The sequence below is a fragment of the Canis lupus genome, chromosome 26 (genome assembly GCF_003254725.2).
Source record: "Canis lupus dingo isolate Sandy chromosome 26, ASM325472v2, whole genome shotgun sequence".
NCBI lineage: Eukaryota > Metazoa > Chordata > Mammalia > Carnivora > Canidae > Canis > Canis lupus.
In genome coordinates this window covers 28,444,914-28,464,692 of record NC_064268.1, presented here as the reverse complement: position 1 = coordinate 28,464,692, position 19,779 = coordinate 28,444,914, and the positions used below count along the sequence as shown (strand labels likewise).

General features: G+C 68.1%; 2 protein-coding genes across 25 annotated transcripts; one reads left to right on the top strand and one right to left on the bottom strand.

Annotated features, from left to right (window-relative positions):
• The first annotated feature begins 370 nt into the window (after positions 1 to 370).
• Positions 371 to 16,218, top strand: ZDHHC8 (zinc finger DHHC-type palmitoyltransferase 8). 3 transcript variants are annotated; one of them, XM_025474788.3, is made up of 11 exons: positions 371 to 600; positions 7,645 to 7,766; positions 7,945 to 8,102; positions 8,189 to 8,361; positions 8,468 to 8,570; positions 8,975 to 9,066; positions 9,233 to 9,374; positions 9,586 to 9,706; positions 9,778 to 9,887; positions 11,201 to 12,201; positions 15,194 to 16,218. In XM_025474788.3, exons 2-11 carry the CDS (start codon positions 7,730 to 7,732, stop codon positions 15,417 to 15,419), a joined length of 2,163 nt encoding a protein of 720 aa, XP_025330573.1. In that variant the 5' UTR covers positions 371 to 600; positions 7,645 to 7,729; the 3' UTR covers positions 15,420 to 16,218. The 3 variants fall into 3 exon arrangements, with proteins under 3 accessions (XP_025330573.1, XP_025330569.1, XP_025330571.1); XM_025474784.3 differs by lacking the exon at positions 371 to 600 and adding an exon at positions 1,130 to 1,286; XM_025474786.3 differs by lacking the exons at positions 371 to 600; positions 15,194 to 16,218 and adding exons at positions 1,130 to 1,286; positions 13,355 to 14,565.
• CCDC188 (coiled-coil domain containing 188) lies at positions 14,534 to 19,344 on the bottom strand. Of its 22 annotated transcripts, none has more exons than XM_025474801.3 (10): positions 18,672 to 19,343; positions 18,378 to 18,485; positions 18,137 to 18,241; positions 17,992 to 18,048; positions 17,825 to 17,884; positions 17,620 to 17,714; positions 17,372 to 17,513; positions 17,067 to 17,116; positions 16,214 to 16,295; positions 14,652 to 14,790 (listed from the first exon to the last, which is right to left on the bottom strand). In XM_025474801.3, the coding sequence occupies exons 1-10, from the start codon at positions 19,203 to 19,205 to the stop codon at positions 14,785 to 14,787; spliced, it is 1,239 nt and encodes a 412-aa protein (XP_025330586.1). In that variant the 5' UTR covers positions 19,206 to 19,343; the 3' UTR covers positions 14,652 to 14,784. The 22 variants fall into 22 exon arrangements, 20 of the variants coding, with proteins under 20 accessions (XP_025330575.1, XP_025330577.1, XP_025330576.1 ...); XR_007406206.1 differs by having other exon boundaries at positions 14,725 to 14,790; positions 16,214 to 16,985; positions 18,672 to 19,344; XR_004809571.2 differs by lacking the exon at positions 14,652 to 14,790 and adding an exon at positions 16,633 to 16,985 and having other exon boundaries at positions 16,195 to 16,295; positions 18,672 to 19,344.
• Between the last annotated feature and the right edge of the window lie 435 nt (positions 19,345 to 19,779).

Sequence of the window (19,779 nt, the reverse complement as noted above, 5' to 3'; positions counted from 1 at the left end):
GCCCTGAGCAGCAAGGGATTCTGGCCATAGAGGACCAGGTGCCCAGGGCCAAGGAGGGTGAGGACCCCTCCCGCGATTCCCACCTGGGGAGGACGCTGATGGGTCTTGATTTCTGAGCAGAGGGCCCTGGGGGTGTGTTAGAGGGAACAGAGACTTCCTGGCCCTAACTATGGAGGGTGCGGAGCATGACCCAGGTCCTACCCTCCCAGCGGTTGGGCACTGCTCTGCCCGCCTGCTGAGCCTGCTCGTCCACACCGCAGCCGCCGGGCACTGCAAGGGTGCAGGTCCACCTTAAGCGGGCAGCGGCAGCCGGGCTGGAGGGTGGGATTTCCTGCAGGAGGTGGGCCTGCCCGCTGGCCTATCCCAGGCAGGGCAGGAGGGGCGAGGGCCGAGGGGCAGGGGCAGGGGCAGGGGCGCTCCGCCCTGCGGGGCCGAGGGGCTCACCCGGCCCCAGCTCTCCCACCTACGCACACTCCCAAACCTGCAGCCGGGGCCAGGAGGCCTCTCCCTGAGTCCAGCGCCCCCTGCCCTGCCCCCTCACCCCGCTCACTAGCTGGGCTCTGCACCCGAGTGGCCCGAGGGCTGGGAGGTGGGCCAGAGGTAAACAAGGAGGGTGACTGCCAGGGGGCTCCAGACGAGGGGCCTGGCCCTCCTCGGGAACGGCGTGGAGCAGGGACGTCACGGGGACCGCACGCACGGGCACACCCAGGCCGCCGCGCCACGGCCTGCGGGCGGGGCCCCGGGAGCCCGGCGTGGTCCGCGGCGGCCTGGGGTGGGCCGGGGCTGCAGGTGCGTGACGGCGGCTGCGCGGCTCGGGAGCGCGCGGGGCGGGGCGCGGCCGCGGGGCTCGGTGGCTCGCGGGCGGGGCGGGGCGGGGGGGCGGGCGCGGCCGCGGCCGCGGGGCGAGGGTCCTGGCTCCGCCCCCGCCCGGCCCCGCCCCGCCCGGCCCCGCCCCGCCCCCGCCCCGCGCCCCCCCGCCCGCCGCCCGGTCCACCTTAAGGCCCGCGCTGACATCAGCGCGCCGCCGCCGCCGCTCCCCGCGGGGTGGGATTTCCTCCGCCGCCGCCGCCGCCGCCGCCGCGGGTCCTGCGCCGCGTCCACCGCCCCGCCCGCCCCCGGCCCGACCCCGGCCGGCCCCGCCCGCCCGGCCCCGGGGAGGGATGCGGCGGCGCGGCGCCCAGGATGCCCCGCAGCCCCGGGACGCGCCTCAAACCCGCCAAGTACATCCCGGTGGCCACGGCCGCCGCGCTGCTGGTCGGCTCCAGCACCCTGTTCTTCGTGTTCACGTGAGTCCCCGCGTCACCGGGGCACAGGCGGGCGGCAGGGGCCGTGCCGGGGGGGCCGGCGCCGCCCGGGGCCTGAGCGGGCCGGGCCGGGTGGGCGCCGCGGGGCCGAGCGCCGGCGGCTCCTCACGGGGACGGTGCCAGCCCTCCGAGCGCCGCCGGGCCCTAGGGGACTGCGTGCAGGCCGCCCGGCTGTGGCTGAGCCCCCTCCCACGGCCGCCAGCCCCGCCGGGAGCCCAGGGCGCCCGGCCCCCTCCCGCCGGCCAGCCCGGGGCCGGGGCCGGGGCCGGGCCGGGGCCGGGGCCGGGGCCGGGGCCAAGCTGTTCCCGCGCAGGTGTGGCCTGGCCCGGCCGCCACGTGCCTGCCCGGAGCCGCCCTCCCCTCGATGCCGCCGGCAGTGCCCTGCACCCTCCCGTGACCTTCCCGGGGAGGCTGGGGTCGCGGCGGGGGCGCGGCCGTGTTGGGCACCGGGACCCCCGAGGCAGAGGCCAGGCAGGCCCGCGCAGCCCTAACCTCGTCACCTGGGACAGGCTGCTGATGCCCCGGCTGGCCCCCACCGCCCGCGCTCCCCTAGGGACCGGGAGGGCTTGGGGCTCGGGCCTTCACCACGGGGACGGGACGCTCCCTCCCACCAGTGCCATGCCGACACCGCCCGGTGACCAGAGGCACCACACTGACACCCTCCCTGGGGCCTCTGACCCAGGGCAGGTCAGCGCCGGGGTGCGAAGGAGCCCAGGCCAGGCCGAGGGGGAGCCGGCTTGGCCCCGGCGCCTTAGCCAGAGTGAGGGTGGCGGCGACGGGACTGGGAGTCTGCATTGGGTGCCCGTGGAGGCGCACGAGCCCTACCTGGAGGCCGAGGCTGGGTGGGCGCCACAGGCTGCCAAGAGCGTGTTTAAAAAAGGCCTGTGTGGACGGGCTTATTTCTGGCTTTGGCAGGCAGCGTGTTCCTGTTCCTCAGATGCCGCCGGCCGCGGGGCGGGGGGGAGAGGGGCAGGCGCGGTGGGCGCAGGGCTTCCGCAGGTGCAGGGGCTCCCGGGGCCTGGCCCCGCAGGCCGGGCTCTGGGACTTGGAGGAGTCTCACGTGTACTTCCTGGGAGCCGGGCCTCCACTTGCTGATCCTGGTTTCTCACTTCCGAAGCGCAATTCAGTGTCTGTCCTCCCCTGACGTTAAAGGTAATACACGTTCTCCTCTAAGGACTTGGGAAACGCAGGGAAATCCTTAAAGGTACTGAAATCACCGTAGCCCGGAGAGCCCTGCCTCCCTTCCTCCTAGCTCGTCCCAAGCCCTTCCCGTGATGTCAGAGGGCCCTTGCACAGCGGTCTGGTGAACTTGGCCGTCCCAAGAGGTGGGCGCTGAGGCTGCTGCACCTGCCAAGTTCTTCCTACCTCAGTTCCCAGAGCCGGGGTTCTGCGTCCAGGCCTCCAGCCCAGCAAGGCACCGCAGGCCTTTCCCTGGCTCCCGCCTTGTGTGGGACCCACTCTGCCTGACGGCAGGTGGCATGTGCCTCTGCAGCAAGATGGAGGTGCAGGGGCATAGCTGCAGGCCAGGCACAACGACCACCCAGCCAAGGCAGCCCTGATCGCCCTTAGGACAGGGCTCCGTGGACCACCGAGGCCACATTCCCCGGGCCAAAAGCCCACTGGGGACCCTGGCCCGCCCCATCCCTGGCTCTACCTGGCTCATCCCTGGTCTTTCAGGGCAACTGGGTTCCTAAAAAGGGGTTCTGCGGGGTGAACCGGGCCTAGTGACCCCCCTCACAGCATGCTGAATTCCAGGCAAGCAGGGGTCCCGGTGGTCCTCTCCTTGGGACAGGCCGCTGGTCGCCCTAGTAGCAGCCACACTTTTACCCTTTTGCTGGGTCCAGGCCTGCTGCAGACCTAGACATGGGCTGAGGAGGGCGCAGCCCACCCCTGTGTCTTCCCCACCCTGCCCCTGGGCCCCCACAGGGTTCTCTCTTCTCTGCCTTTACCCCTTGAACTTCACTGGACGCTGCGTGGCCCCAGGCCCCCTCTCTGCTCAGTAAACACAAGTTGGCCCCTTTGGGGCAGGTCCGCGCAGGCAGCAGCTCCTGACATCATGCAGGGTGGGGAGCCAGGAGCCTAGAAGACCAAGGACCCCTCCCTTGGGCCAGCTCACTGAGAGGGCTGGGACGAAGAACAGGATGTTCAGCTATGTTACCAGGAGAGGCTGGGGTGCGGGTAGGATCAGCAGAGGCCGGGGCCTCTCCCTCAGAAGATGGGGAGCACCCTGAGGGGCAGGTTCCTAGAGGCGCTTCTCCAGGAAGGCTTCCTGGGTTCCTGGTCCAGTTGTGTCCCCTCGGTCCCCAGAATCCCTTCCCATCGTGGCTCGGTGTCAGGCAGGTGCTGGGGGGCACTTTCTAAGAGCCCCCAGGTCAGGTCTCCACCTCAACCCCTTACTCCTCCCAGAGCCACTTTGCAGAATGACAGGGAACCTGTAGACATCAGGAACTAGGGCTGCTTTTGGGTAACTAACACCTGGACCCAGGCTGGGCCATCTTGTCTCTGTCCAGGACCAGGGGGCTGACTTCTGGGAGGCCACAGTCTGTCCCCAGGATGGGCCTGAGCCCTCCCCAGACGCTGAGGCCCAGAGAGGCCAGAAGGCCCAGCATGGGCCGGGGGAAGGGCAGGCCCAGGTGGATAGAGCCCCTGGCAGGGGCCCCAGGGGAAGGAAGGGAGCAGGGGTTGAGTCTCACCCCAGGCCTCACTGCCCGTGGCCTAGGGTATCCTTGGTCCCCTGAGCCTTAGTTTCCCCATCTGCTCAGGTGTCTGCAGGGATCAGATGGGTGCGCGAGGACAGGGGCCCTGCCTAGCCTGACCAGGGCAGAGTGGCCACAGACCCTCCGGTCCCAGGTACCCCCATGTGGGAGCATCACTCTTAAACACAAACAGTGTTAACGAAGAACCCGATTTAAATGAAAACGTCTGAGTTAAAATTTTCCATTCCACATTTAGCTGTGGCGCGCGTACTGGTCCTGCAGAACCCCCCACCCCCACTGGGTGGTGTCTCCCTGCTGGGCTAGGCGGACTTGGGGCCTCCATCCGGGTGGGGCCTATGGCAGTGGCGTGTGGCCCTAATACTCAGGAGGCGGGGGCTGGTTAGGGGGCCGAGCCGCCCCCAGCCCAGGCATGCCCTGGGCCCCACAGCGTGGCTGCAGCCGGCAAGGGCTGGCCAGGCCCTGCCTAGGGTGTCCCGTCCCCTGGGTGGGAACCGAGTATTGTCCTCGTGGGCAGAGGGGCCCTCCGGGAGCTGAGGACAGACACAAGGTTGACTGAGCTGCACTGGCTGCCAGGCTTGCCCACCGAGCTCGCACGTCCTCACGTGTCCTCATGCTCGCCTGGTCCATGGAGAGCGTAGCAAGGGGCGCAGTTTGAGGCAGGGCTTGTCTGCGTTTCTGTGGGCTCATATGTGCATCTGAGTGTGTTTGTGCACAAACGAGGGTGCTGGTGTGCCCGGGTGGCCGTGTCCTTATTTGTGCCAGCATGTGCACAAGCGGGCATATCTATTCTCACAAATATTTATGCACGTGTGTCTTGCTGGTCAACACACGTTGGTGTGTGCTCCTGCACATGGGCCTTCTGAACGTGGCTATGGATGCAGTGTGTCTGTGTACATGCATGTACAAGTGTGTGTTCACACATGTGTGCCTCGGAGCATATTTGTGTATCTGTGTGTGCATTGCATGTGTGTGCATGCATGCGTCCCTGCGTGTTCATGAGGACGTGTGTTTGTGTCAATGCATGTGCCTGTCGGCGTTGGCCAGGGAGCCAGTCCTCATTAGGCGTGACCCAGCCTTGGACCCTCTTTAAGGCCTGGCCTAGGGGTAAAGGCGCCCTGAGGGAGACTGAGGGGGCAGGACCGCATGGGAGTGCTTGATGCTGGGTGTGAGTCAAGCTGGGGGCCGGGTGTTGAGGGGGCAGTGGCCCAGGTCCCTGTTAGAGAACCTTCCCGTCCCCCACACCGCTGCTACCGCCCAGGCGCCAGCCCGCCCAACACCAGCTAGGGCCCCAGCCCTCTGTCCCCGGTATCCGTGGCCCAGGCACGCAGATGGCTGGTGCCCGTAGTGGACGGAGCCTGCCCACCACCTCGGTGCACAGGTTGCCCTGTCACATTGCGGATGCCCAGACGCAGCCCCAGGCGTCTCACTCAGGGCAGCTGTCTAGCCCGTGCAGCCTGGGGGTGGTCGCGGAGGCTCAGGGAGGACCAAGCAGGCCGCCTGGGCCAGGGGAGACTCTGGTCAATGCGGCTGCGGGGGCTGCCCGTGGGATCCGGGCCCTGGCTGCCTGCATAATACTTTGAATCCCAGCCCAGACGTAGGCTCACCCCAAGGCCCTGGTATGTGACAAGCCGTCCTATACCCACTCCTTGTCTGTAAAATAGGGAAAACAGCAGCGCCCACTCCCCGAGGCCGGAAGGGTGGGTTTCGTGGTCCGCCGCACGGGGCGGGCAGGCAGCAGGCTCTCGGTATCCGCTGTGAAACCTGACAGCAGGGCCGCAGGGGCTCTTGTCCTGGCCTCTGCACCCCCCTCCGGCCGGGTCCTCTTGCCGGGGTGCCCACCCGCCTGCCGCACCTCCGGCACAGGTGCGCTGAGAGCCCGCACTCGCCTTTGACACTCCGCTGTCTCTGTCTTGAAATTCTTGATACTTTTTAAACAAGGGGCCCGCGTTTTCATTTTGTGCAGACTGCAGAGCCAGCCCTTCCCGGAAGGCGCCGTGGGGAGCTGGCTCGTGCCACCTGAGTGGGGCCCGCGGTCCCCCCACTTCTCCGCGGCCCCCCTGGCGGGCCTGCTTCCCTTCAGCCCCCAGCCCCCGCTTGCCTGGGCAGCCCGTCCCCGCTGTCCCCTGCTGGCGCTTTGGCTTCTGCCCCCCACCCCGCCTTGCGGGGCAGACCATGCCTCGGGGGCCCACTGTCACCTTGCTCCATGGGATCGGATCAGGGACCACCACATACATTGAGCACCGTCTGTATGCCAGGCTTTAGCACACAGGGCTGGGGAACGTGGTAGGCACCTACTGGTGGGCTGCCCCGGCTGCCCGGGCAAGGGGAGGGGGAGGAGGGCCCTCCCCGCAGAGGGAGCCTGTGTCCCCAAGGAGTGCCTCCACCTCCACAGCAGGTCCCAGGGAAGAGGAAGGGGTAACGTGCGGCTCCTGGCCCGCTGAGCCTGCTGCCGTGGGAAGTGGAATCTTTAAATAGCCTCTCGCTTTCCGCTAAAAATAGCGAAGTTCTGCTGCCATGGAGGTGGCTGCTGGGGTGGCGGGGCTGGCTCCTGGCCAAGACAGGCGTGGGCGCAGCCGCGTGGCCGGCGTGCGCTGGGTGGTGGGCAGGGCCATGGACGCTGCTCACCCTGCTGGAGGCCACGATGCCCTGTTCTCTCCATCAGGGCTTCTGAGGGGGATCCCCACTGGCCTCCAAGTGCACAGGGGGTGAGGTATGGGGGGGAGAACAGGCCAGGAGCCACGGGAGAGATCAGGAGCCTGAGGCCAGAAGAGCCAAGTGGGTGGACGCAGGGACCCGCTGCAGGGTTGGGGCAGGGTCATAGGTCCTGAGCCCAAAGACCGGTGCGTCTCCACAGAGAGGGCTCTGGTCAGGTCCCAAGAGGGCTGACGAGGACGCTCGCTGTCTGTGACTGAGCCCCATGGGGGGAATCTGGGAAGGCTTCCTGGAGAGAGCACAGCCTTGGAGGCAAGGGCTGGGGGGTAGCAAGAGATGGTGAGTGGGGGCTATCGTGCTTTTTTATTCTCCGGGTGTTGTGCGTTGTCATAAGGACAGTAAAATGAGAACTAAAAAGAAGGGACTGCCTAGATGGGGATGTGCCCAGGAGCCCAGACCCTGAGACTGCACCCCTCAGGGACAAACGGGTGACACCTACCGTGCATTGGAGCTCCCCATGTCCCAGATGTTCCCTGGCGGAGGGGTCCCGCTAGGCTGGGGGCCGGGCTGGGTGAGGTCGGGGCTGGCCTCTGGCTGTCATGGCACACAGGCAGGGTGGGCCCAGACCTCATCCTGGACTCCTGCCTCCTAAAAGTGGGAGCCCAGGCCCCCACTTGACCTCGACTGTGACTGTGACTTGAACTCCTAATGGGCACCTGGGGGTTCTGGAGTCGGTGTTGGCCTGTGGGCAGCTTGCGTGCCGTACCGTGGGTGCCTAGCCCTAGTGGTCGAGCAGAGGAGCTGCGGGCCGATGTGCAGGGGTCTCCCCGCAGCCACGCCGAGTGCAGACGGTGGCCTTCTGTGGCCCGGCCTGCCTGTGTGTGGGTGTGCCTAAGGCATCTGTCCCCATGTCCTGTCCCCACCCATCTGCTGCACCCCCAGACCCAGCTCTGCCCTGCTGTCCAACGCAGGTGCCCATGGTTGACTCGAGCTGTGTCCCCAGCTGTTCCCGTCTACAATGGCATCATCTTCCTCTTTGTCCTGGCCAACTTCAGCATGGCCACCTTCATGGACCCTGGCGTCTTCCCCCGAGGTAGGGCCCTGTGCTGGGGCACGGCATCTGCTCACTTGCACTAGAGTGTGAGTGGCTGATCCGAGAGAGCCTGTGTGTGTGAGCGGGGGTCGTGGCGGGTGGGCTGGCAGCGGTCCGGGAAGGACCCTTCCGCCCGGGAAGTCACCGTCCGCTGCCCCCCTCTGGCCCTGGCTCGCAGCGGATGAGGACGAGGATAAGGAGGACGACTTCCGGGCGCCGCTGTACAAGAACGTGGACGTGCGGGGCATCCAGGTCCGTATGAAGTGGTGCGCGACCTGCCATTTCTACCGCCCGCCCCGCTGCTCCCACTGCAGCGTCTGCGACAACTGCGTAGAGGTGACGGTCCCGCCGCCCCGCCCGCCGGCCGTGGCCCCCCACCCCCGCCCCCGCCGGCGCGGCCCTGACTCGCTGCTCCCGCCCAGGACTTCGACCACCACTGCCCCTGGGTGAACAACTGTATCGGGCGCCGCAATTACCGCTACTTCTTCCTGTTCCTGCTGTCGCTCAGCGCGCACATGGTGGGCGTCGTCGCCTTCGGGCTGGTCTACGTGCTGAACCACGCCGAGGGGCTGGGGGCCGCCCACACCACCATCACGTATCCTTGGCCTGGCCGCGGGTGCCTGGGATGCCCCGGGGTGGGTGGCCGTCCCCAGGCCCCGCCCCGCGTGTTTGCCCCACGGCCGTTGGCCTTAACGGGCCAGCATGGCCGTCATGTGTGTGGCTGGCCTCTTCTTCATCCCTGTCATCGGCCTCACTGGCTTCCACGTGGTGCTGGTCACTCGAGGGCGTACCACCAATGAGCAGGTGCTGACCCCGGGAGGGCCCACGCGGTGACGGGCAGGGGGCGCCCCTGTGGGCCGAGAGGGCCGCGTGGGCGCGGTGTGAGGGCAGGGCCGCCGGAGCCCTCAGCTGAGGCAGCCTGCGCAGCTTCCGGGGTGGGGGGGACCTGGCCCCGGGGTCCCTGGGGGCGCCTGGAGTGCGGGCTGTGCCTGCGCTGCCCCCCGCTCACTCCCACCTGTGGACGCCGCTGGATCTCCCCAGAGATCCTACAGCTTCCTGCCGGGGCGGTCGGGGTGAATGGGGGGCACCCATGGGCTGACCCTGCCCAGCCTGCCTCTGAGGAACCCCAGCTGTCCCTGCCTGTCCCCCCGTCCGCCTGGGCCAGGACCTTGGGTGGCCAGGCTGGCTGAGGGGTCCCATGTCCACAGGTGACGGGGAAGTTCCGTGGGGGCGTGAACCCCTTCACCCGAGGCTGCTATGGGAATGTGGAGCACGTGCTGTGCAGCCCTCTGGCGCCCCGGTGAGGCCTGGACGGGGTGTCGAGGGGCCTCTGCCGGGTTTGGGGCGGGCAGGTGCGGCCCCTCAGCCTGGTCGACCTCTGCCCTTGGCAGGTGTGGCCGGCCTTGCCTCTGGTGAGCGCTCGGGCCAGGTCACCCTGGCCATTGACCCCTCCGCCCCTGGTGCAGGTACGTGGTGGAGCCTCCCCGGCTGCCGCTGGCCGCCCGCCTGAAGCCGCCCTTCCTTCGGCCCGAGCTCCTGGAGCGAGCCGCCCCCCTCAAGGTCAAGCTTAGTGACAACGGGCTGAAGGCTGGCCTGGGCCGCAGCAAGGTGGGGGCCCTGGGGGCAGGTAGGGAGTGGGGCTGAGGGCAGACCCTCGAAGGCAGGAAGCGGCTCTGCTGGAGGGGGCCTAGAAGCAGAAGGGGGAGGAATCCCGTAGGTTCTGGAGAACGGTATAGGGCCCAAGGCCCAGGGCAGAGACCCCAGTTGTGGCCCACCCCTGGCCCACGCCCTACCCACCACTGACCACGCCCCCTCCCAGTCCAAGGGCAGCCTGGACCGACTGGATGAGAAGCCGCTGGACCTGGGGCCGCCACTGCCCCCCAAGGCGGAGGCCGGCACATTCGGAGGTGACCTGCAGACGCCACGCCCGAGCAGTGCTGGTGAGGTGGGGGTGGCCAGACAGAGGGAGGGACATGGACTGAGCCCAGCTGACCATGGTCCATCTCCCCAGAGAGCGCTCTGTCGGCGCAGAGGACCAGCCCCCCGACACCTGCCATGTACAAGTTCCGGCCTGCCTTCCCCTCGGGTCCCAAGGCGCCCTTCTGCGGGCCTGGTGAGCAGGTGAGGAGGCCTGGCCCTGCCCCAGGAAGTCCTGTGCGACCCCTCCTGGAGACCCTGCCCCCGGAGGTCCCGTTCCTCAGGCCTCGCCCCAGGAGGCCCTGACCCTGGGGCCAGTGGGGTCATAGCCTGCTGGGCGCCGGCAGAACCTCACCCTATGGGCACCCCAGCCGGGCCCGAAGGAAGCACTGGCACAGGCGGTCCTGGCTGGCCCCTTCTTGACCAGCATGGCCCGCCGGCCTGGTGGGCGGCTGCCCCCAGGAGCAGCGTGTGCCAGGATGCCTGGAATTCCACTCTTCGTCCCTCTGTAAGGCCCACGGGAAGGCTTCAGAAGAATTTGAGATTGTTTAAGAAGGCATATTTATTTTTTTCTGACTCTACAATCACTGTGGAGCAGTTGGCAACCCTGGGCAGCCTGAGGAAGGGTCCAGAACCCTGAGCATTCCCAGGCTGCCCACCCTCCTTCATGGCTGCCTGAGAGGCAAGCCCGTGCCTGGGCTGGTACGCCTGGACCGGTCGCCTCCCCTCAGGGCCGATGCCCCGCTCCACCCTGCATCTCATGAGGGCCCTTCTGGGCTGGGCAGGGAGCCTGGGCCTCCTGGGCAGGTGTCGATCAGCCCTTCTTGGGAACAGGGGGCTCTAGGTCCTTCGCCTGCCCCACCTCCTGGGACTGTCCTGGATCCCACGAGGGTTCTGGTTGGTTGGCCAAGTACCGTGAGGCCACATTTGTCCCTACCAGCACCCGCTCCGGGGTGTGAGGTCCTGTAGGCTCTCGTCCCCAGCCCACGTCTGAGCCCGCAGCCCTCAGTCCACGGAGCCTCCTTGTTGCTGTGGCTGGTCCCTTGCCCCTGCCCCGAGGTCCCCTCCCGTGTCTTGGCTCTGGGGGCACTGCGGTGGGTTGATGCAGCAGGCGGCAGTGCTCTGCTGCGGCAGCGACCGCAGTCCTCAGCCACGAGGTGCCCAGGACAGGGCTCTGGGTCTCTGTGTGCTTATTACGTCTCCCTAAGGTCCAACTCCTGAGGCTGTCCCTGTGCCAGCCCCCTTCCGTGGGGAAGTAGAGGCAGGAGCAGTGTGCCCAGCCTTCCCTGGGGGGTGGCATCCGGGGACTCTGTTCTAGCCCGTCCCTACTTCCCTCTGTGGCGAGCAAGGGAGACGTGGTCAGGGGATGGGCAACTTCCAGAAACAGCTTGTTGGGTACACAGGAGGCTGCCTCTGATGCACTGAGGTCGTAGCCTCCGTGGGGCACGGAGCACCGGCGGCTGGGGCAGGGCGTGACGGCAGGGCGGTGGTAGGACGTGCGCCCTCTCTCCCCGCAGGTCCCCGGCCCTGACTCCCTGACCCTGGGGGAGGACAGCATCCACAGCCTGGACTTTGCGTCCGAGCCCAGCCTGGACCTCCCTGACTACACGCCCGGAGGCCTGCACGCAGCCTACCCGCCGTCCCCGCCGCTCAGCGCCGCGGACACCTTCTCGGGCGCCTTGCGCTCCCTGAGCCTCAAGGCAGCGGGCCGGCGGGGTGGGGACCACGTGGCCCTGCAGCCCCTGCGCTCCGAGGGCGGGCCCCCCACGCCGCACCGCGGCATCTTCGCCCCCCACGCGCTGCCCAACCGCAACGGCAGCCTGTCCTACGACAGTCTGCTTAACCCCGGCTCTCCCGGGGGCCACACGTGCCCAGCCCACCCCTCGGCCGGCGTGGCCAGCTACCGCTCGCCCTACCTGCACCCGGGGGCGGTGGGTGAGCCGCCCCGGCCCCCGCCCCGCAGCTTCAGCCCGGTGCTGGGCCCCCGGCCCCGGGAGCCCTCACCTGTGCGCTACGACAACCTGTCCAGGACCATCATGGCCTCCATCCAGGAGCGCAAGGACAGAGAGGAGCGGGAACGGCTGCTGCGCTCTCAGGCCGACTCGCTCTTCGGCGACTCGGGCGTCTACGACGCGCCCAGCTCCTACAGCCTGCAGCAGGCCAGCGCGCTGGCCGACGGCGCCCGCGGCCCTGCCCTGCGCTACGGCTCCAGGGACGACCTGGTGGCCGGGCCCGGCTTCGGCGGCGCGCGCAACCCCGCGCTGCAGACTTCCGTGTCCTCGCTGTCCAGCGCCGTGAGCCGGGCGCCGCGGACCTCGTCCTCCTCCCTCCAGGCCGACCTGGCCAACAACAACGCCCCCGGGCCTCGGCCCGGCAGCGGCTCGCACAGGTCCCCCGTGCGCCAGGGCCCCCCCTCCCCGCCCAGCACGCCCCGCTCACCCTCCTATGCAGGCCCCAAAGCTGTCGCCTTCATCCACACGGACCTCCCAGAGTCGCCACCCTCGCTGGCCGTGCAAAGGTAGGTCCCGGGGGCGGGGGGGTACTGGGGGGGCTGGGAGGGGCTTTCCACCACAGGTCAGGTGTCCGGCTGCTTCGTGGAGCCTCTTGGCCGAACACGCAGAGGTCGTCAGGGAGGCCGATGGCTGCCTACGGGGGTGGGCCTCACCCTCCTTGGAGGCTCCTGGCCAGACTGTGAGGGGCGAGGGTCACCCAGCTCCAGGGATGCCGGGCACGTCGGTGGGGCGGGTACCTATTGAGATGCATGTTCTCCTGCAGCTGGTGCAACCGAGTGTCGGGGGGACCCTGGGGCTTCCTCTGGAGACAGTGTCCGTCCAGGAGGCTGAGTCCAGGGGACATAAGCCCACAGCAGAACATGCTGCCCTGGGTGCCCACAGCCCCGGGAAGTAAGGGCCTCCTTGCTCAGAGATGGGGAAACTGAGGCCCAGAGGGGCAGGCTGGTGCCAGACCCCCAGCAGGTGGGTAATTGGAAGCTGGGCTGGCTGCCTGCCTCATGGGGTCAGGCCCAAGGAGAGTAGCTGGTGTGTGCTGGGCCCCGCCGTGAGTGCGGGGGTATCGTCTCGGCATCGCCCCTGGAGCACAGGCTCAGTTGGTAAGGATGTCCCTGTGGCGAATGTAACTGGCCCAGTGGGTGACAGCTACCTGGGCAGGTGGGGGACGGCAGGTGAAGGACGGGGCGGGGGGATGGAGTGGAGGCTCCCAGGCTCGTGAATGTTTGGGCAGCAATGTCAGAGCTGCTGTTGGTCGGTCCTGGGCAGGCTGGAGGGCGGAAGACGGGCTCTCATCTTCCTAGGAGGGAGCAGGGATGGAGCCACCCAGTCCCCGCTGGGCTCCCCAGCTCGGGGCACTAGGACGACGCGGGGCCCCGGGGCCTCACCTTGCTCCGGTGTCTGTGCCGGTGGGAGGGACCAAGCGCCCTGGAGGGAAAAGGTGGCCATTCTGACATCTGTGTGTCCTGTGACAACATAGCCCCCTCCCTCCGCAGGCGGTGTGCCCCTACCCAGGGTCTGGGCGGGACCAGCTGAGCTCAGAGGCAGGGGCCGCCCCGGGCTTTGTGTGCGTCTGCGTCATCTGTCCTGCTGCCTCCGCTGGCCTGTCACGCCGTGGTCCCGTGTTCACTGTGTGTGTGCGTGTATGTGCTTGTTTTGATGCAGGGACCACCCTCAGCTGAAGACCCCCCCAAGTAAGCTTAACGGGCAGTCCCCGGGCCTGGCCCGCCTGGGGCCTGCCGCTGGCCCCCCGGGGCCCTCCGCCAGCCCTGCCCGGCACACGCTCGTTAAGAAGGTGTCCGGCGTGGGTGGGACCACGTACGAGATCTCAGTGTGAGGACTGACTGCCATCCATCCGCCGTGGAGCCCCGGGGACCAGGACCCCCAGCGGCTGCCCTCCCCTCCCGACTTCTCTGCCCCGGGAGACCAGGAGGCCCAGGCCCGGTGGACACGTCAGCGGAAGAGACCACACCTCCACAAGCCTGTCCCTCTTCCTCCGCCTGTCCATCCACCCATCTGCTCACCAGGGCGCGGCTGGGCCAGTGGCCTCCGGGCTGCAGGATCTGTGTGTCGGTGCCCCTGTTCCCACAGGCGGGGGCCGCGAGGGGTGTGGCACCTGCACCCTTGCACCCGTGTCCCTGAGGTCGTCCCCAGGCTGGTCCCCACCTGCTCCCCTCACAGACGGGGCCACTGTGGCCCAGAGATGGACAGAGAGGCCTGGGTCCCTGGCCGTACTGGACCAAGGCCCCACCACCCGGCTGCTCCTAACTCGTTGCCTTTCAGGGACCCGCTGGAAGCTTGTAGCTTGGCAAGGCCAGTTCTTCTTCGGGGAGTCCAGCCCCAGCCCACAGGCACCCCGCTCTGGGATTGCTCTGGGTTCTGACAGACAGGTGGACGATGGACAGACAGCCAGCTGTGGGTGGGGTCTTGGCTCCGTGTGTCCTGTCTCGCCCAGCTGGTGGGTGCGTCCCCGTGTCTGTGCGCTGAGCTGCCATGCCACGTCCCATGTGTTAACGCTCGGGCCCCCGCTGCCCCCACTGCCGGGAAACTCGCTTTCATTGAAGCCTTAACCTCTGCTTTATGCTCTTGTGGGCGGCGACGGGGGGCAGGTGGGAGCAGGCCCGGGCCGGACGCTGCCACCGGGGCCCATGAGACCTAGGAGCCCCCCCTCCCTGCCAAACTGGAGATCCCTCACCCCAAGGCATGCAAAGTCCAGGCCCTCATGGGAAGCACATCAGGGAGGGGGTCAGAGTTTCGCCTGGCGCCAGGGACCCGAGAGTAAGCACACGGCAGCGTCCGCTTGCGTTGTGTCTGTTTTATGTTTTTATATCTACATCTATATATCTATAATTTTATTAAAAAAAGAAAAAGAGTCATTTCGATCCTTTCCTTGAGCAAGGCTAGGGCTGTTGGTGCAATGCGGGGGCTCCGGGGGCGGGGAGCAGAGTGGGTCAGGCTCTGGGAGAGGTGTTGGCCAGAGGTACGGGCGGCCTTCGTGGGTGTTTCCACTGACTTAAGCTGAGCTGGAAGCTTGGGAGGTGGGGGCTGGCCGATGGGTCTTTGGCTGACGAGCATGAGGCTCCCACGGGTCTGCGTCATCCCTGGTAGCAACAGGGCATTTGGAGAGAGGTTGGGGCTGCAGCCGCCCCAGGGCCCCCGAAAGCCGATCCCAGGGGCTTTTGCAGGAGACCGAGGTCCCAGGGGTTGCACTGGGGCTGCCGGTCGGCTGAGGGCCCTGTGGGGGCCGTTGCCGCCTCCTGCAGCTACATCACTGGAACTCGCCCTCCTGGCAACCTGAGCCTCCCACTGCCAAGTGTTGGGGGTGAGGGCGTTGGGAATCCACGGTGTCTTGGGGCTGAGACAGCCAGGGCAAAAGCGGGGTCTGGGGCAGGGGCTGGCCCAATGTGGGAGGCTGGCTGGGCCTCGGACCCTGCCCTGGGCACCTCTGCCCCATGCTGACCTCCACCTTTCTGCTTCTCTCTCACGGGACGCTGCGGCCCACAGGGGGCGGATCGGCACCTGCAGCCGTGGATGGGGCCGGCGTGGCCAGCCCAGGGTGCCCCCCGGCCTGCACCTGTGCCACCTTGGCCTCCCTGAGGACCGGCCGCCGCTGCGGGCCCCCTGGAGCCTGGCCGCCCGGGCACCCCCCCGAGGGGCTATGTGCCGCCTGCACTCAGCCGCCTCCAGCCTTTTCCCCGGTCTCTCGGGGCCTGAGCGGGACGCCAAGTAGGCAGCTTTGGGGCCCGAGAGGACCGCCCGGGAAGCCAGGCAGCCACACAGCCCCTGGGCCGTGGGCTGGGGGTCCCCTCTCCACCAGCCGCACCTTGACTGACTCCCAGCTCACTGGGGCTTGTGACCCTGTGCCCACCCACCTCAGGAAGTCCCCACCTGCCGCAGGGCGTCCCACCCCCCAGGCAGGGGCCCTGGAGCTGCTGGGACCAGCATGGCCTTCCCCGGGGGGTCGCACCAGCGCCCCGACCTCCCTGCCTGACCGAGCACTTTAGACGCCACTTCCTTCCCAGGGAGCCCAGGCCTCTGCCGGTTGGGCTGGGGCGGGGGTCTCAGGTTGTCCCTGCAGGTCACTGCACTCCCTCCTCCCCACACCCAGCACATGAACAGATGCCTTAACCTCTTGGAGCCGCCAGCCTGGTGAGCCATCCGGGCCCTGCCGGGGCGGGGAGGAGACCCTGCCAGTCCAGTGTGTTCCTGGTGACTGCTCTGCCCAGCCCTGCCCGGCAGTCTTCACTCTTTCACTCCGAGATGTGGCACCTGGGGGAGCTCAGAGGGCCCCGCTGCCCACAGCCCTGCAGGCCCTGCCAGCCAGCCAGCCAGCCAGCCAGCCGGGGCCCTGGACGTCCCCAGGGGCAGGGCGGGGCTCCGGCCAGTCCTTTTCCTGCCTGGGCGGTGCCTCTAATCCTCCCACTTGGGGATGAGCAAGCTACAAAGCTATTGTCTATTGTTCTAAAAGGTATTCCTCCCCTCCACCCCCAATTTAATGCCCTAAATAAAATTTCTGGTGTTTACCTCCACGGCTCTGTCCACCAACGTGGTCCCCCTGTCCTCCGAGCCTTGGGGCAGTGCCAGGAGGCTGGACTGGACAGGGACCCTAGTTGGGGAGGGGACAGGAGTGGGAGGTGGGGAGGTGGTGGCCGGTCAAGTGTGGGGAGGGTGGGGTGGCGGGTGTGAAGTCAGCCGAGCAGAGCAGCCGGTGGCTGAGGTCTGCTGGTTGGGCCCAGCCCCAGGGAGGAGGCCTGAGGGCCCCCAGGTCCTCACTCTGCAGAGACCCTCCCTGGTGGCCGGGGTGGGCTGGGGGCTTCCGGCGGAGGGGCTGCCGCCCAGCAGGCAGGCGGGGCCGGGGTGCCCCCCGGAGCCCTCGGTGTGAGACGGGCCTCAAGAGTAGCGAGACCTCCTGCCCACCCCCGTTTCCATGGAAACAGGCTCACACGCCGCGTGTGTCACGACTGTATGTCCAGCAGCAGCCCCAGCCCTCAGGACAGACCCGCCGCCCCCCTTCTCCGCGGCTCCTGGCGGGACGCTGCGCGGCAGTGCCGTGGGCACCGGGGCCGGCCGGCCGCCTGGCCTCCTCGCTGGGGCCGCTGGGCCTCCGGCCTAGAAGGGCAGGAAGTCGTCCACCTCCAGGCGCAGGAACGGGCCCAGCAGGGCCCGGAGCTTCCAGACGGCGGCGCGGCTCAGCAGAGGCGGCACCAGCCCCTCGAAGGGCGCGGGGTCCACCACGTACACGTAGGCGGCGGTGCAGGCCAGCAGGGCGCCCAGCAGCAGCCTCAGCGCCAGCAGCCTGCGGGCGGCGGCGGTCAGGGGCGGGGGTGCCCTCGCGGCCCGCCGGGGACTGGGCGCTGCCCGGGGCGCCGCCACCTACCAGAGCTGGCCTTTGAGGCCCTCGGAACATCCCAGCTGCGGCCTGGCCTTCTGCGGGGTGGGGGGCGAGGGGTGGGGTCGGAGCCTGCGCCTGGGGGGCGTCCCTGTGCCCCCAACCACCCCCGCACCCCTCCCCACCCGGGACAGGCGCCGCAGCCAGCCGGGTCTCAGGGATGACCAGCCACCCCGCTCCTGCTGGGGCTCCCGCCCTGGGGCCTCTACACCGACGCCCACAGCTCCCCGCCCAGAGGGGCCTCCCGGGTGAGGCCTCCGGGAGAGGGTGAGGGTGTGCGGCGCCGGGCTTACCGCTACGCACGCCATCTGCTGCTCCTTCCGGGCCTGGGTGCGGCACTGGGCACGCTCCCTGGATGGAGGGGGGTGCTGCGCAGTCAGGGCCAGGTGCGCACCCCCCTCAGCCTGCACCACCCCTTGGTCTGGTGCCCTGGAGCTGGGGAAGGGTTAGGGCTTGATCCACCCCATCCTGGCCAGGACACCTGCCCCTTCCCGGGCTCAGCCAAGCGCCCCCCCTCCGAGACCTTGACCCTGCACATCACCCCAGAATCTCCAGCTGAATGTCTTCCATCTGGTCTAGTACTCCCCGGATATCCTTCTTGAGGTTCTGGGGGTCAGAGGAGGTAAAACAGGCCCCCTAACCCTGACTTCTCTGCCGGATTCCCCTGCTTCCCGGTGCTCCCCTGACCCCACGCCCTCTGCCTCCTGTTCCCGTCACCCCCTGGGTGTCACCCTCTGGGGACCTACCAGGAGCCCAGTGGCCTGGTTGTTCAGGGCCATGTGTACCTCAGCCACGCCGTCCCACACCTGGTGGCGGAGGAGAGGCCGGGTCATGCTCCGAGCAGCAGGACCCCCGGATGCGTCCCACTGGGTGGCTCCCCCGGGCGGCCCTCCCACCCCGGCCAGGCGGGCACCTCGGTAATGGCCATCTTCTTCCTCTCAAAGGACAGTCGGATCTGCTGCAGCTCGTTCTGGGGAGGGGCACAGTGGGCACAGGCAGGGCCACCGAGGAGTGTTGCGCGGAGGACCCCTCCCCTGGCCCAGCTCCCCGGGACCCACCTGAGACTGCTGCACGAAGGACTCCTCCCCCCGGCACAGCTCCCGCCGCAGCAGCTGCAGGGGCGCCCTGTCCTCCAGGGGCCGGGTGCTGGCCTGCTCCGGGGCCTGTGGGAGAGCCCTGGGGTCAGCGCCAAGGCCGGGGGCGGCGTGGGCGGTCAGGGGCTGCTTGAGAGCAGCGGGGCTGTGGTGCCCGAGGCCCGGGGTCATTCCCCTCGGCGGCCCTCTGTCTCCCCGCACTTACCCAGGCCAGGGCCGTACAGCTTGAGTGCTCCGTGCACAGGGGCAGGAACTGCTGCCCCGGCCCCAGGAGGGCCCCCAGCTGCTCCCGCAGATCTTGGTTCTGTCTTTTCTGAGAGTGGGAGACACAGATGGGACTGCTCATCATAGAGCTCCTTGGGCAGGAGATTGAGGCAGGGGTGCGGGGGGCAAAGGGCAGAAGCCGCAAGCCCATTGCACGGATGGGCTCGGAGCCGGGGCCACCACCCCCACCCCCACCCCCACCCCCCACCCCCGCCTCGGTGGGCTCTTCACTCACCAGGTTCTGGTTCTCCTGCTCCAGCTGGAGGAAGGACTGCTCTGCAGGCCCCAGGGCCACGCTCTGGAGCGGGGAGGCGGCTGCCCTGGGCGAGGCTGGGTTTCCTGACCCCGACGGCATGGGTGGGCACGGGCAGGGTCTGGGCCCCGAGCTGGGGGGCGCCCCCTGCCTGGGTGCCCCTTGTTCTCGTCCTGAGTGCAGGGGCCAGCCCCACCCCAGCCTCGCCTCCACGTGTCCTTGCCTCATCCCCGCCGGTTCTCTGGGTCTCTGGCGCTGCATCTCCCTGTCTTCGCTGGCCATAAAGCCCCCGGGTACCTCGGCCCCGACCCTGGGCCCCCCGCCCCCCGCCCCCGGAGGTGGGAAGGGCCTGGCAGATTCTATGGAGTGAGTGGAGCTGAGAGGCACCAGGCAGGGCCACCTTACAAAGCCCTGGCAGGGTGGATCCAGGCATCCTCCGTGGCTGCTCGAAGCTTGAGGCTGGGGGCACTGGGGGTGGGAGTGGCCACAGGGGCCTAGGGTTTTGGGCCCCTCCATGCCTCCCTGTAACCCCTTCCTAACCCCGGGTCCGGGCTCTAGCCTGGCCCGACCTGCCACCCTCCTATCGAGGGCCCTCTAGGTGTCATGGCTCGCAGGTCTGCCTCAAGGGTGCCTGTCACAAAGGCCTGGGCACAGCCGGGGAGGTCACAATGGGCCGGGTGGTGGCCAGAGCGGGGCTGGGGGCTGGCCGGGCCCCTCCCACCAGCTCACTGGTCCCGCCTGGGCATCTTGTCCTCCCCGGCTTCCCCACCTGCCTGAGCTATTTTCTGGAAATGGAAAACAGATAATGCAGACACAAGGTTCAAACAAAATCAAAAGCCAACAAAGTTATCCAGTGTGATCCTCCCCACCAGCCACCACCCACTCGCCTGGTCTTTGCGCTCCTCCTGGGGTGGGCTGCACATTCCGCAGGCGGGGCGTCAAGCACCCCCACCTCCTCTGCACACAGAAGAGCTCATCCCACAGCCTGGCTTTTTTACCTCACCGATCTTTGGGATTTGATTTTTTTTTAATCATTTATTGAACATTAATGGTTCTATAAGGACGGTTTATCCTCTTTATGGGTGGGGGC

What these genes read in the sequence shown, in the direction of transcription:
- ZDHHC8 (XM_025474784.3), top strand. Translation starts at nt 1,183, where the DNA reads ATGCCCCGCAGCCCCGGGACGCGCCTCAAACCCGCCAAGTACATCCCG. An exon ending in CCCTGGCGTCTTCCCCCGAG is followed by an intron (nt 7,767 to 7,944) that starts GTAGGGCCCTGT and finishes CCTGGCTCGCAG; the next exon opens with CGGATGAGGACGAGGATAAG. An exon ending in TCTGCGACAACTGCGTAGAG is followed by an intron (nt 8,103 to 8,188) that starts GTGACGGTCCCG and finishes GCTCCCGCCCAG; the next exon opens with GACTTCGACCACCACTGCCC.
- CCDC188 (XM_025474790.3), bottom strand. Translation starts at nt 19,205, where the DNA reads ATGGAGGGGCCCAAAACCCTAGGCCCCTGTGGCCACTCCCACCCCCAG. An exon ending in AGCAGGAGAACCAGAACCTG is followed by an intron (nt 18,486 to 18,671) that starts GTGAGTGAAGAG and finishes TCCCACTCTCAG; the next exon opens with AAAAGACAGAACCAAGATCT. An exon ending in ACCAGGCCACTGGGCTCCTG is followed by an intron (nt 17,715 to 17,824) that starts GTAGGTCCCCAG and finishes AGTCAGGGTTAG; the next exon opens with GGGGCCTGTTTTACCTCCTC.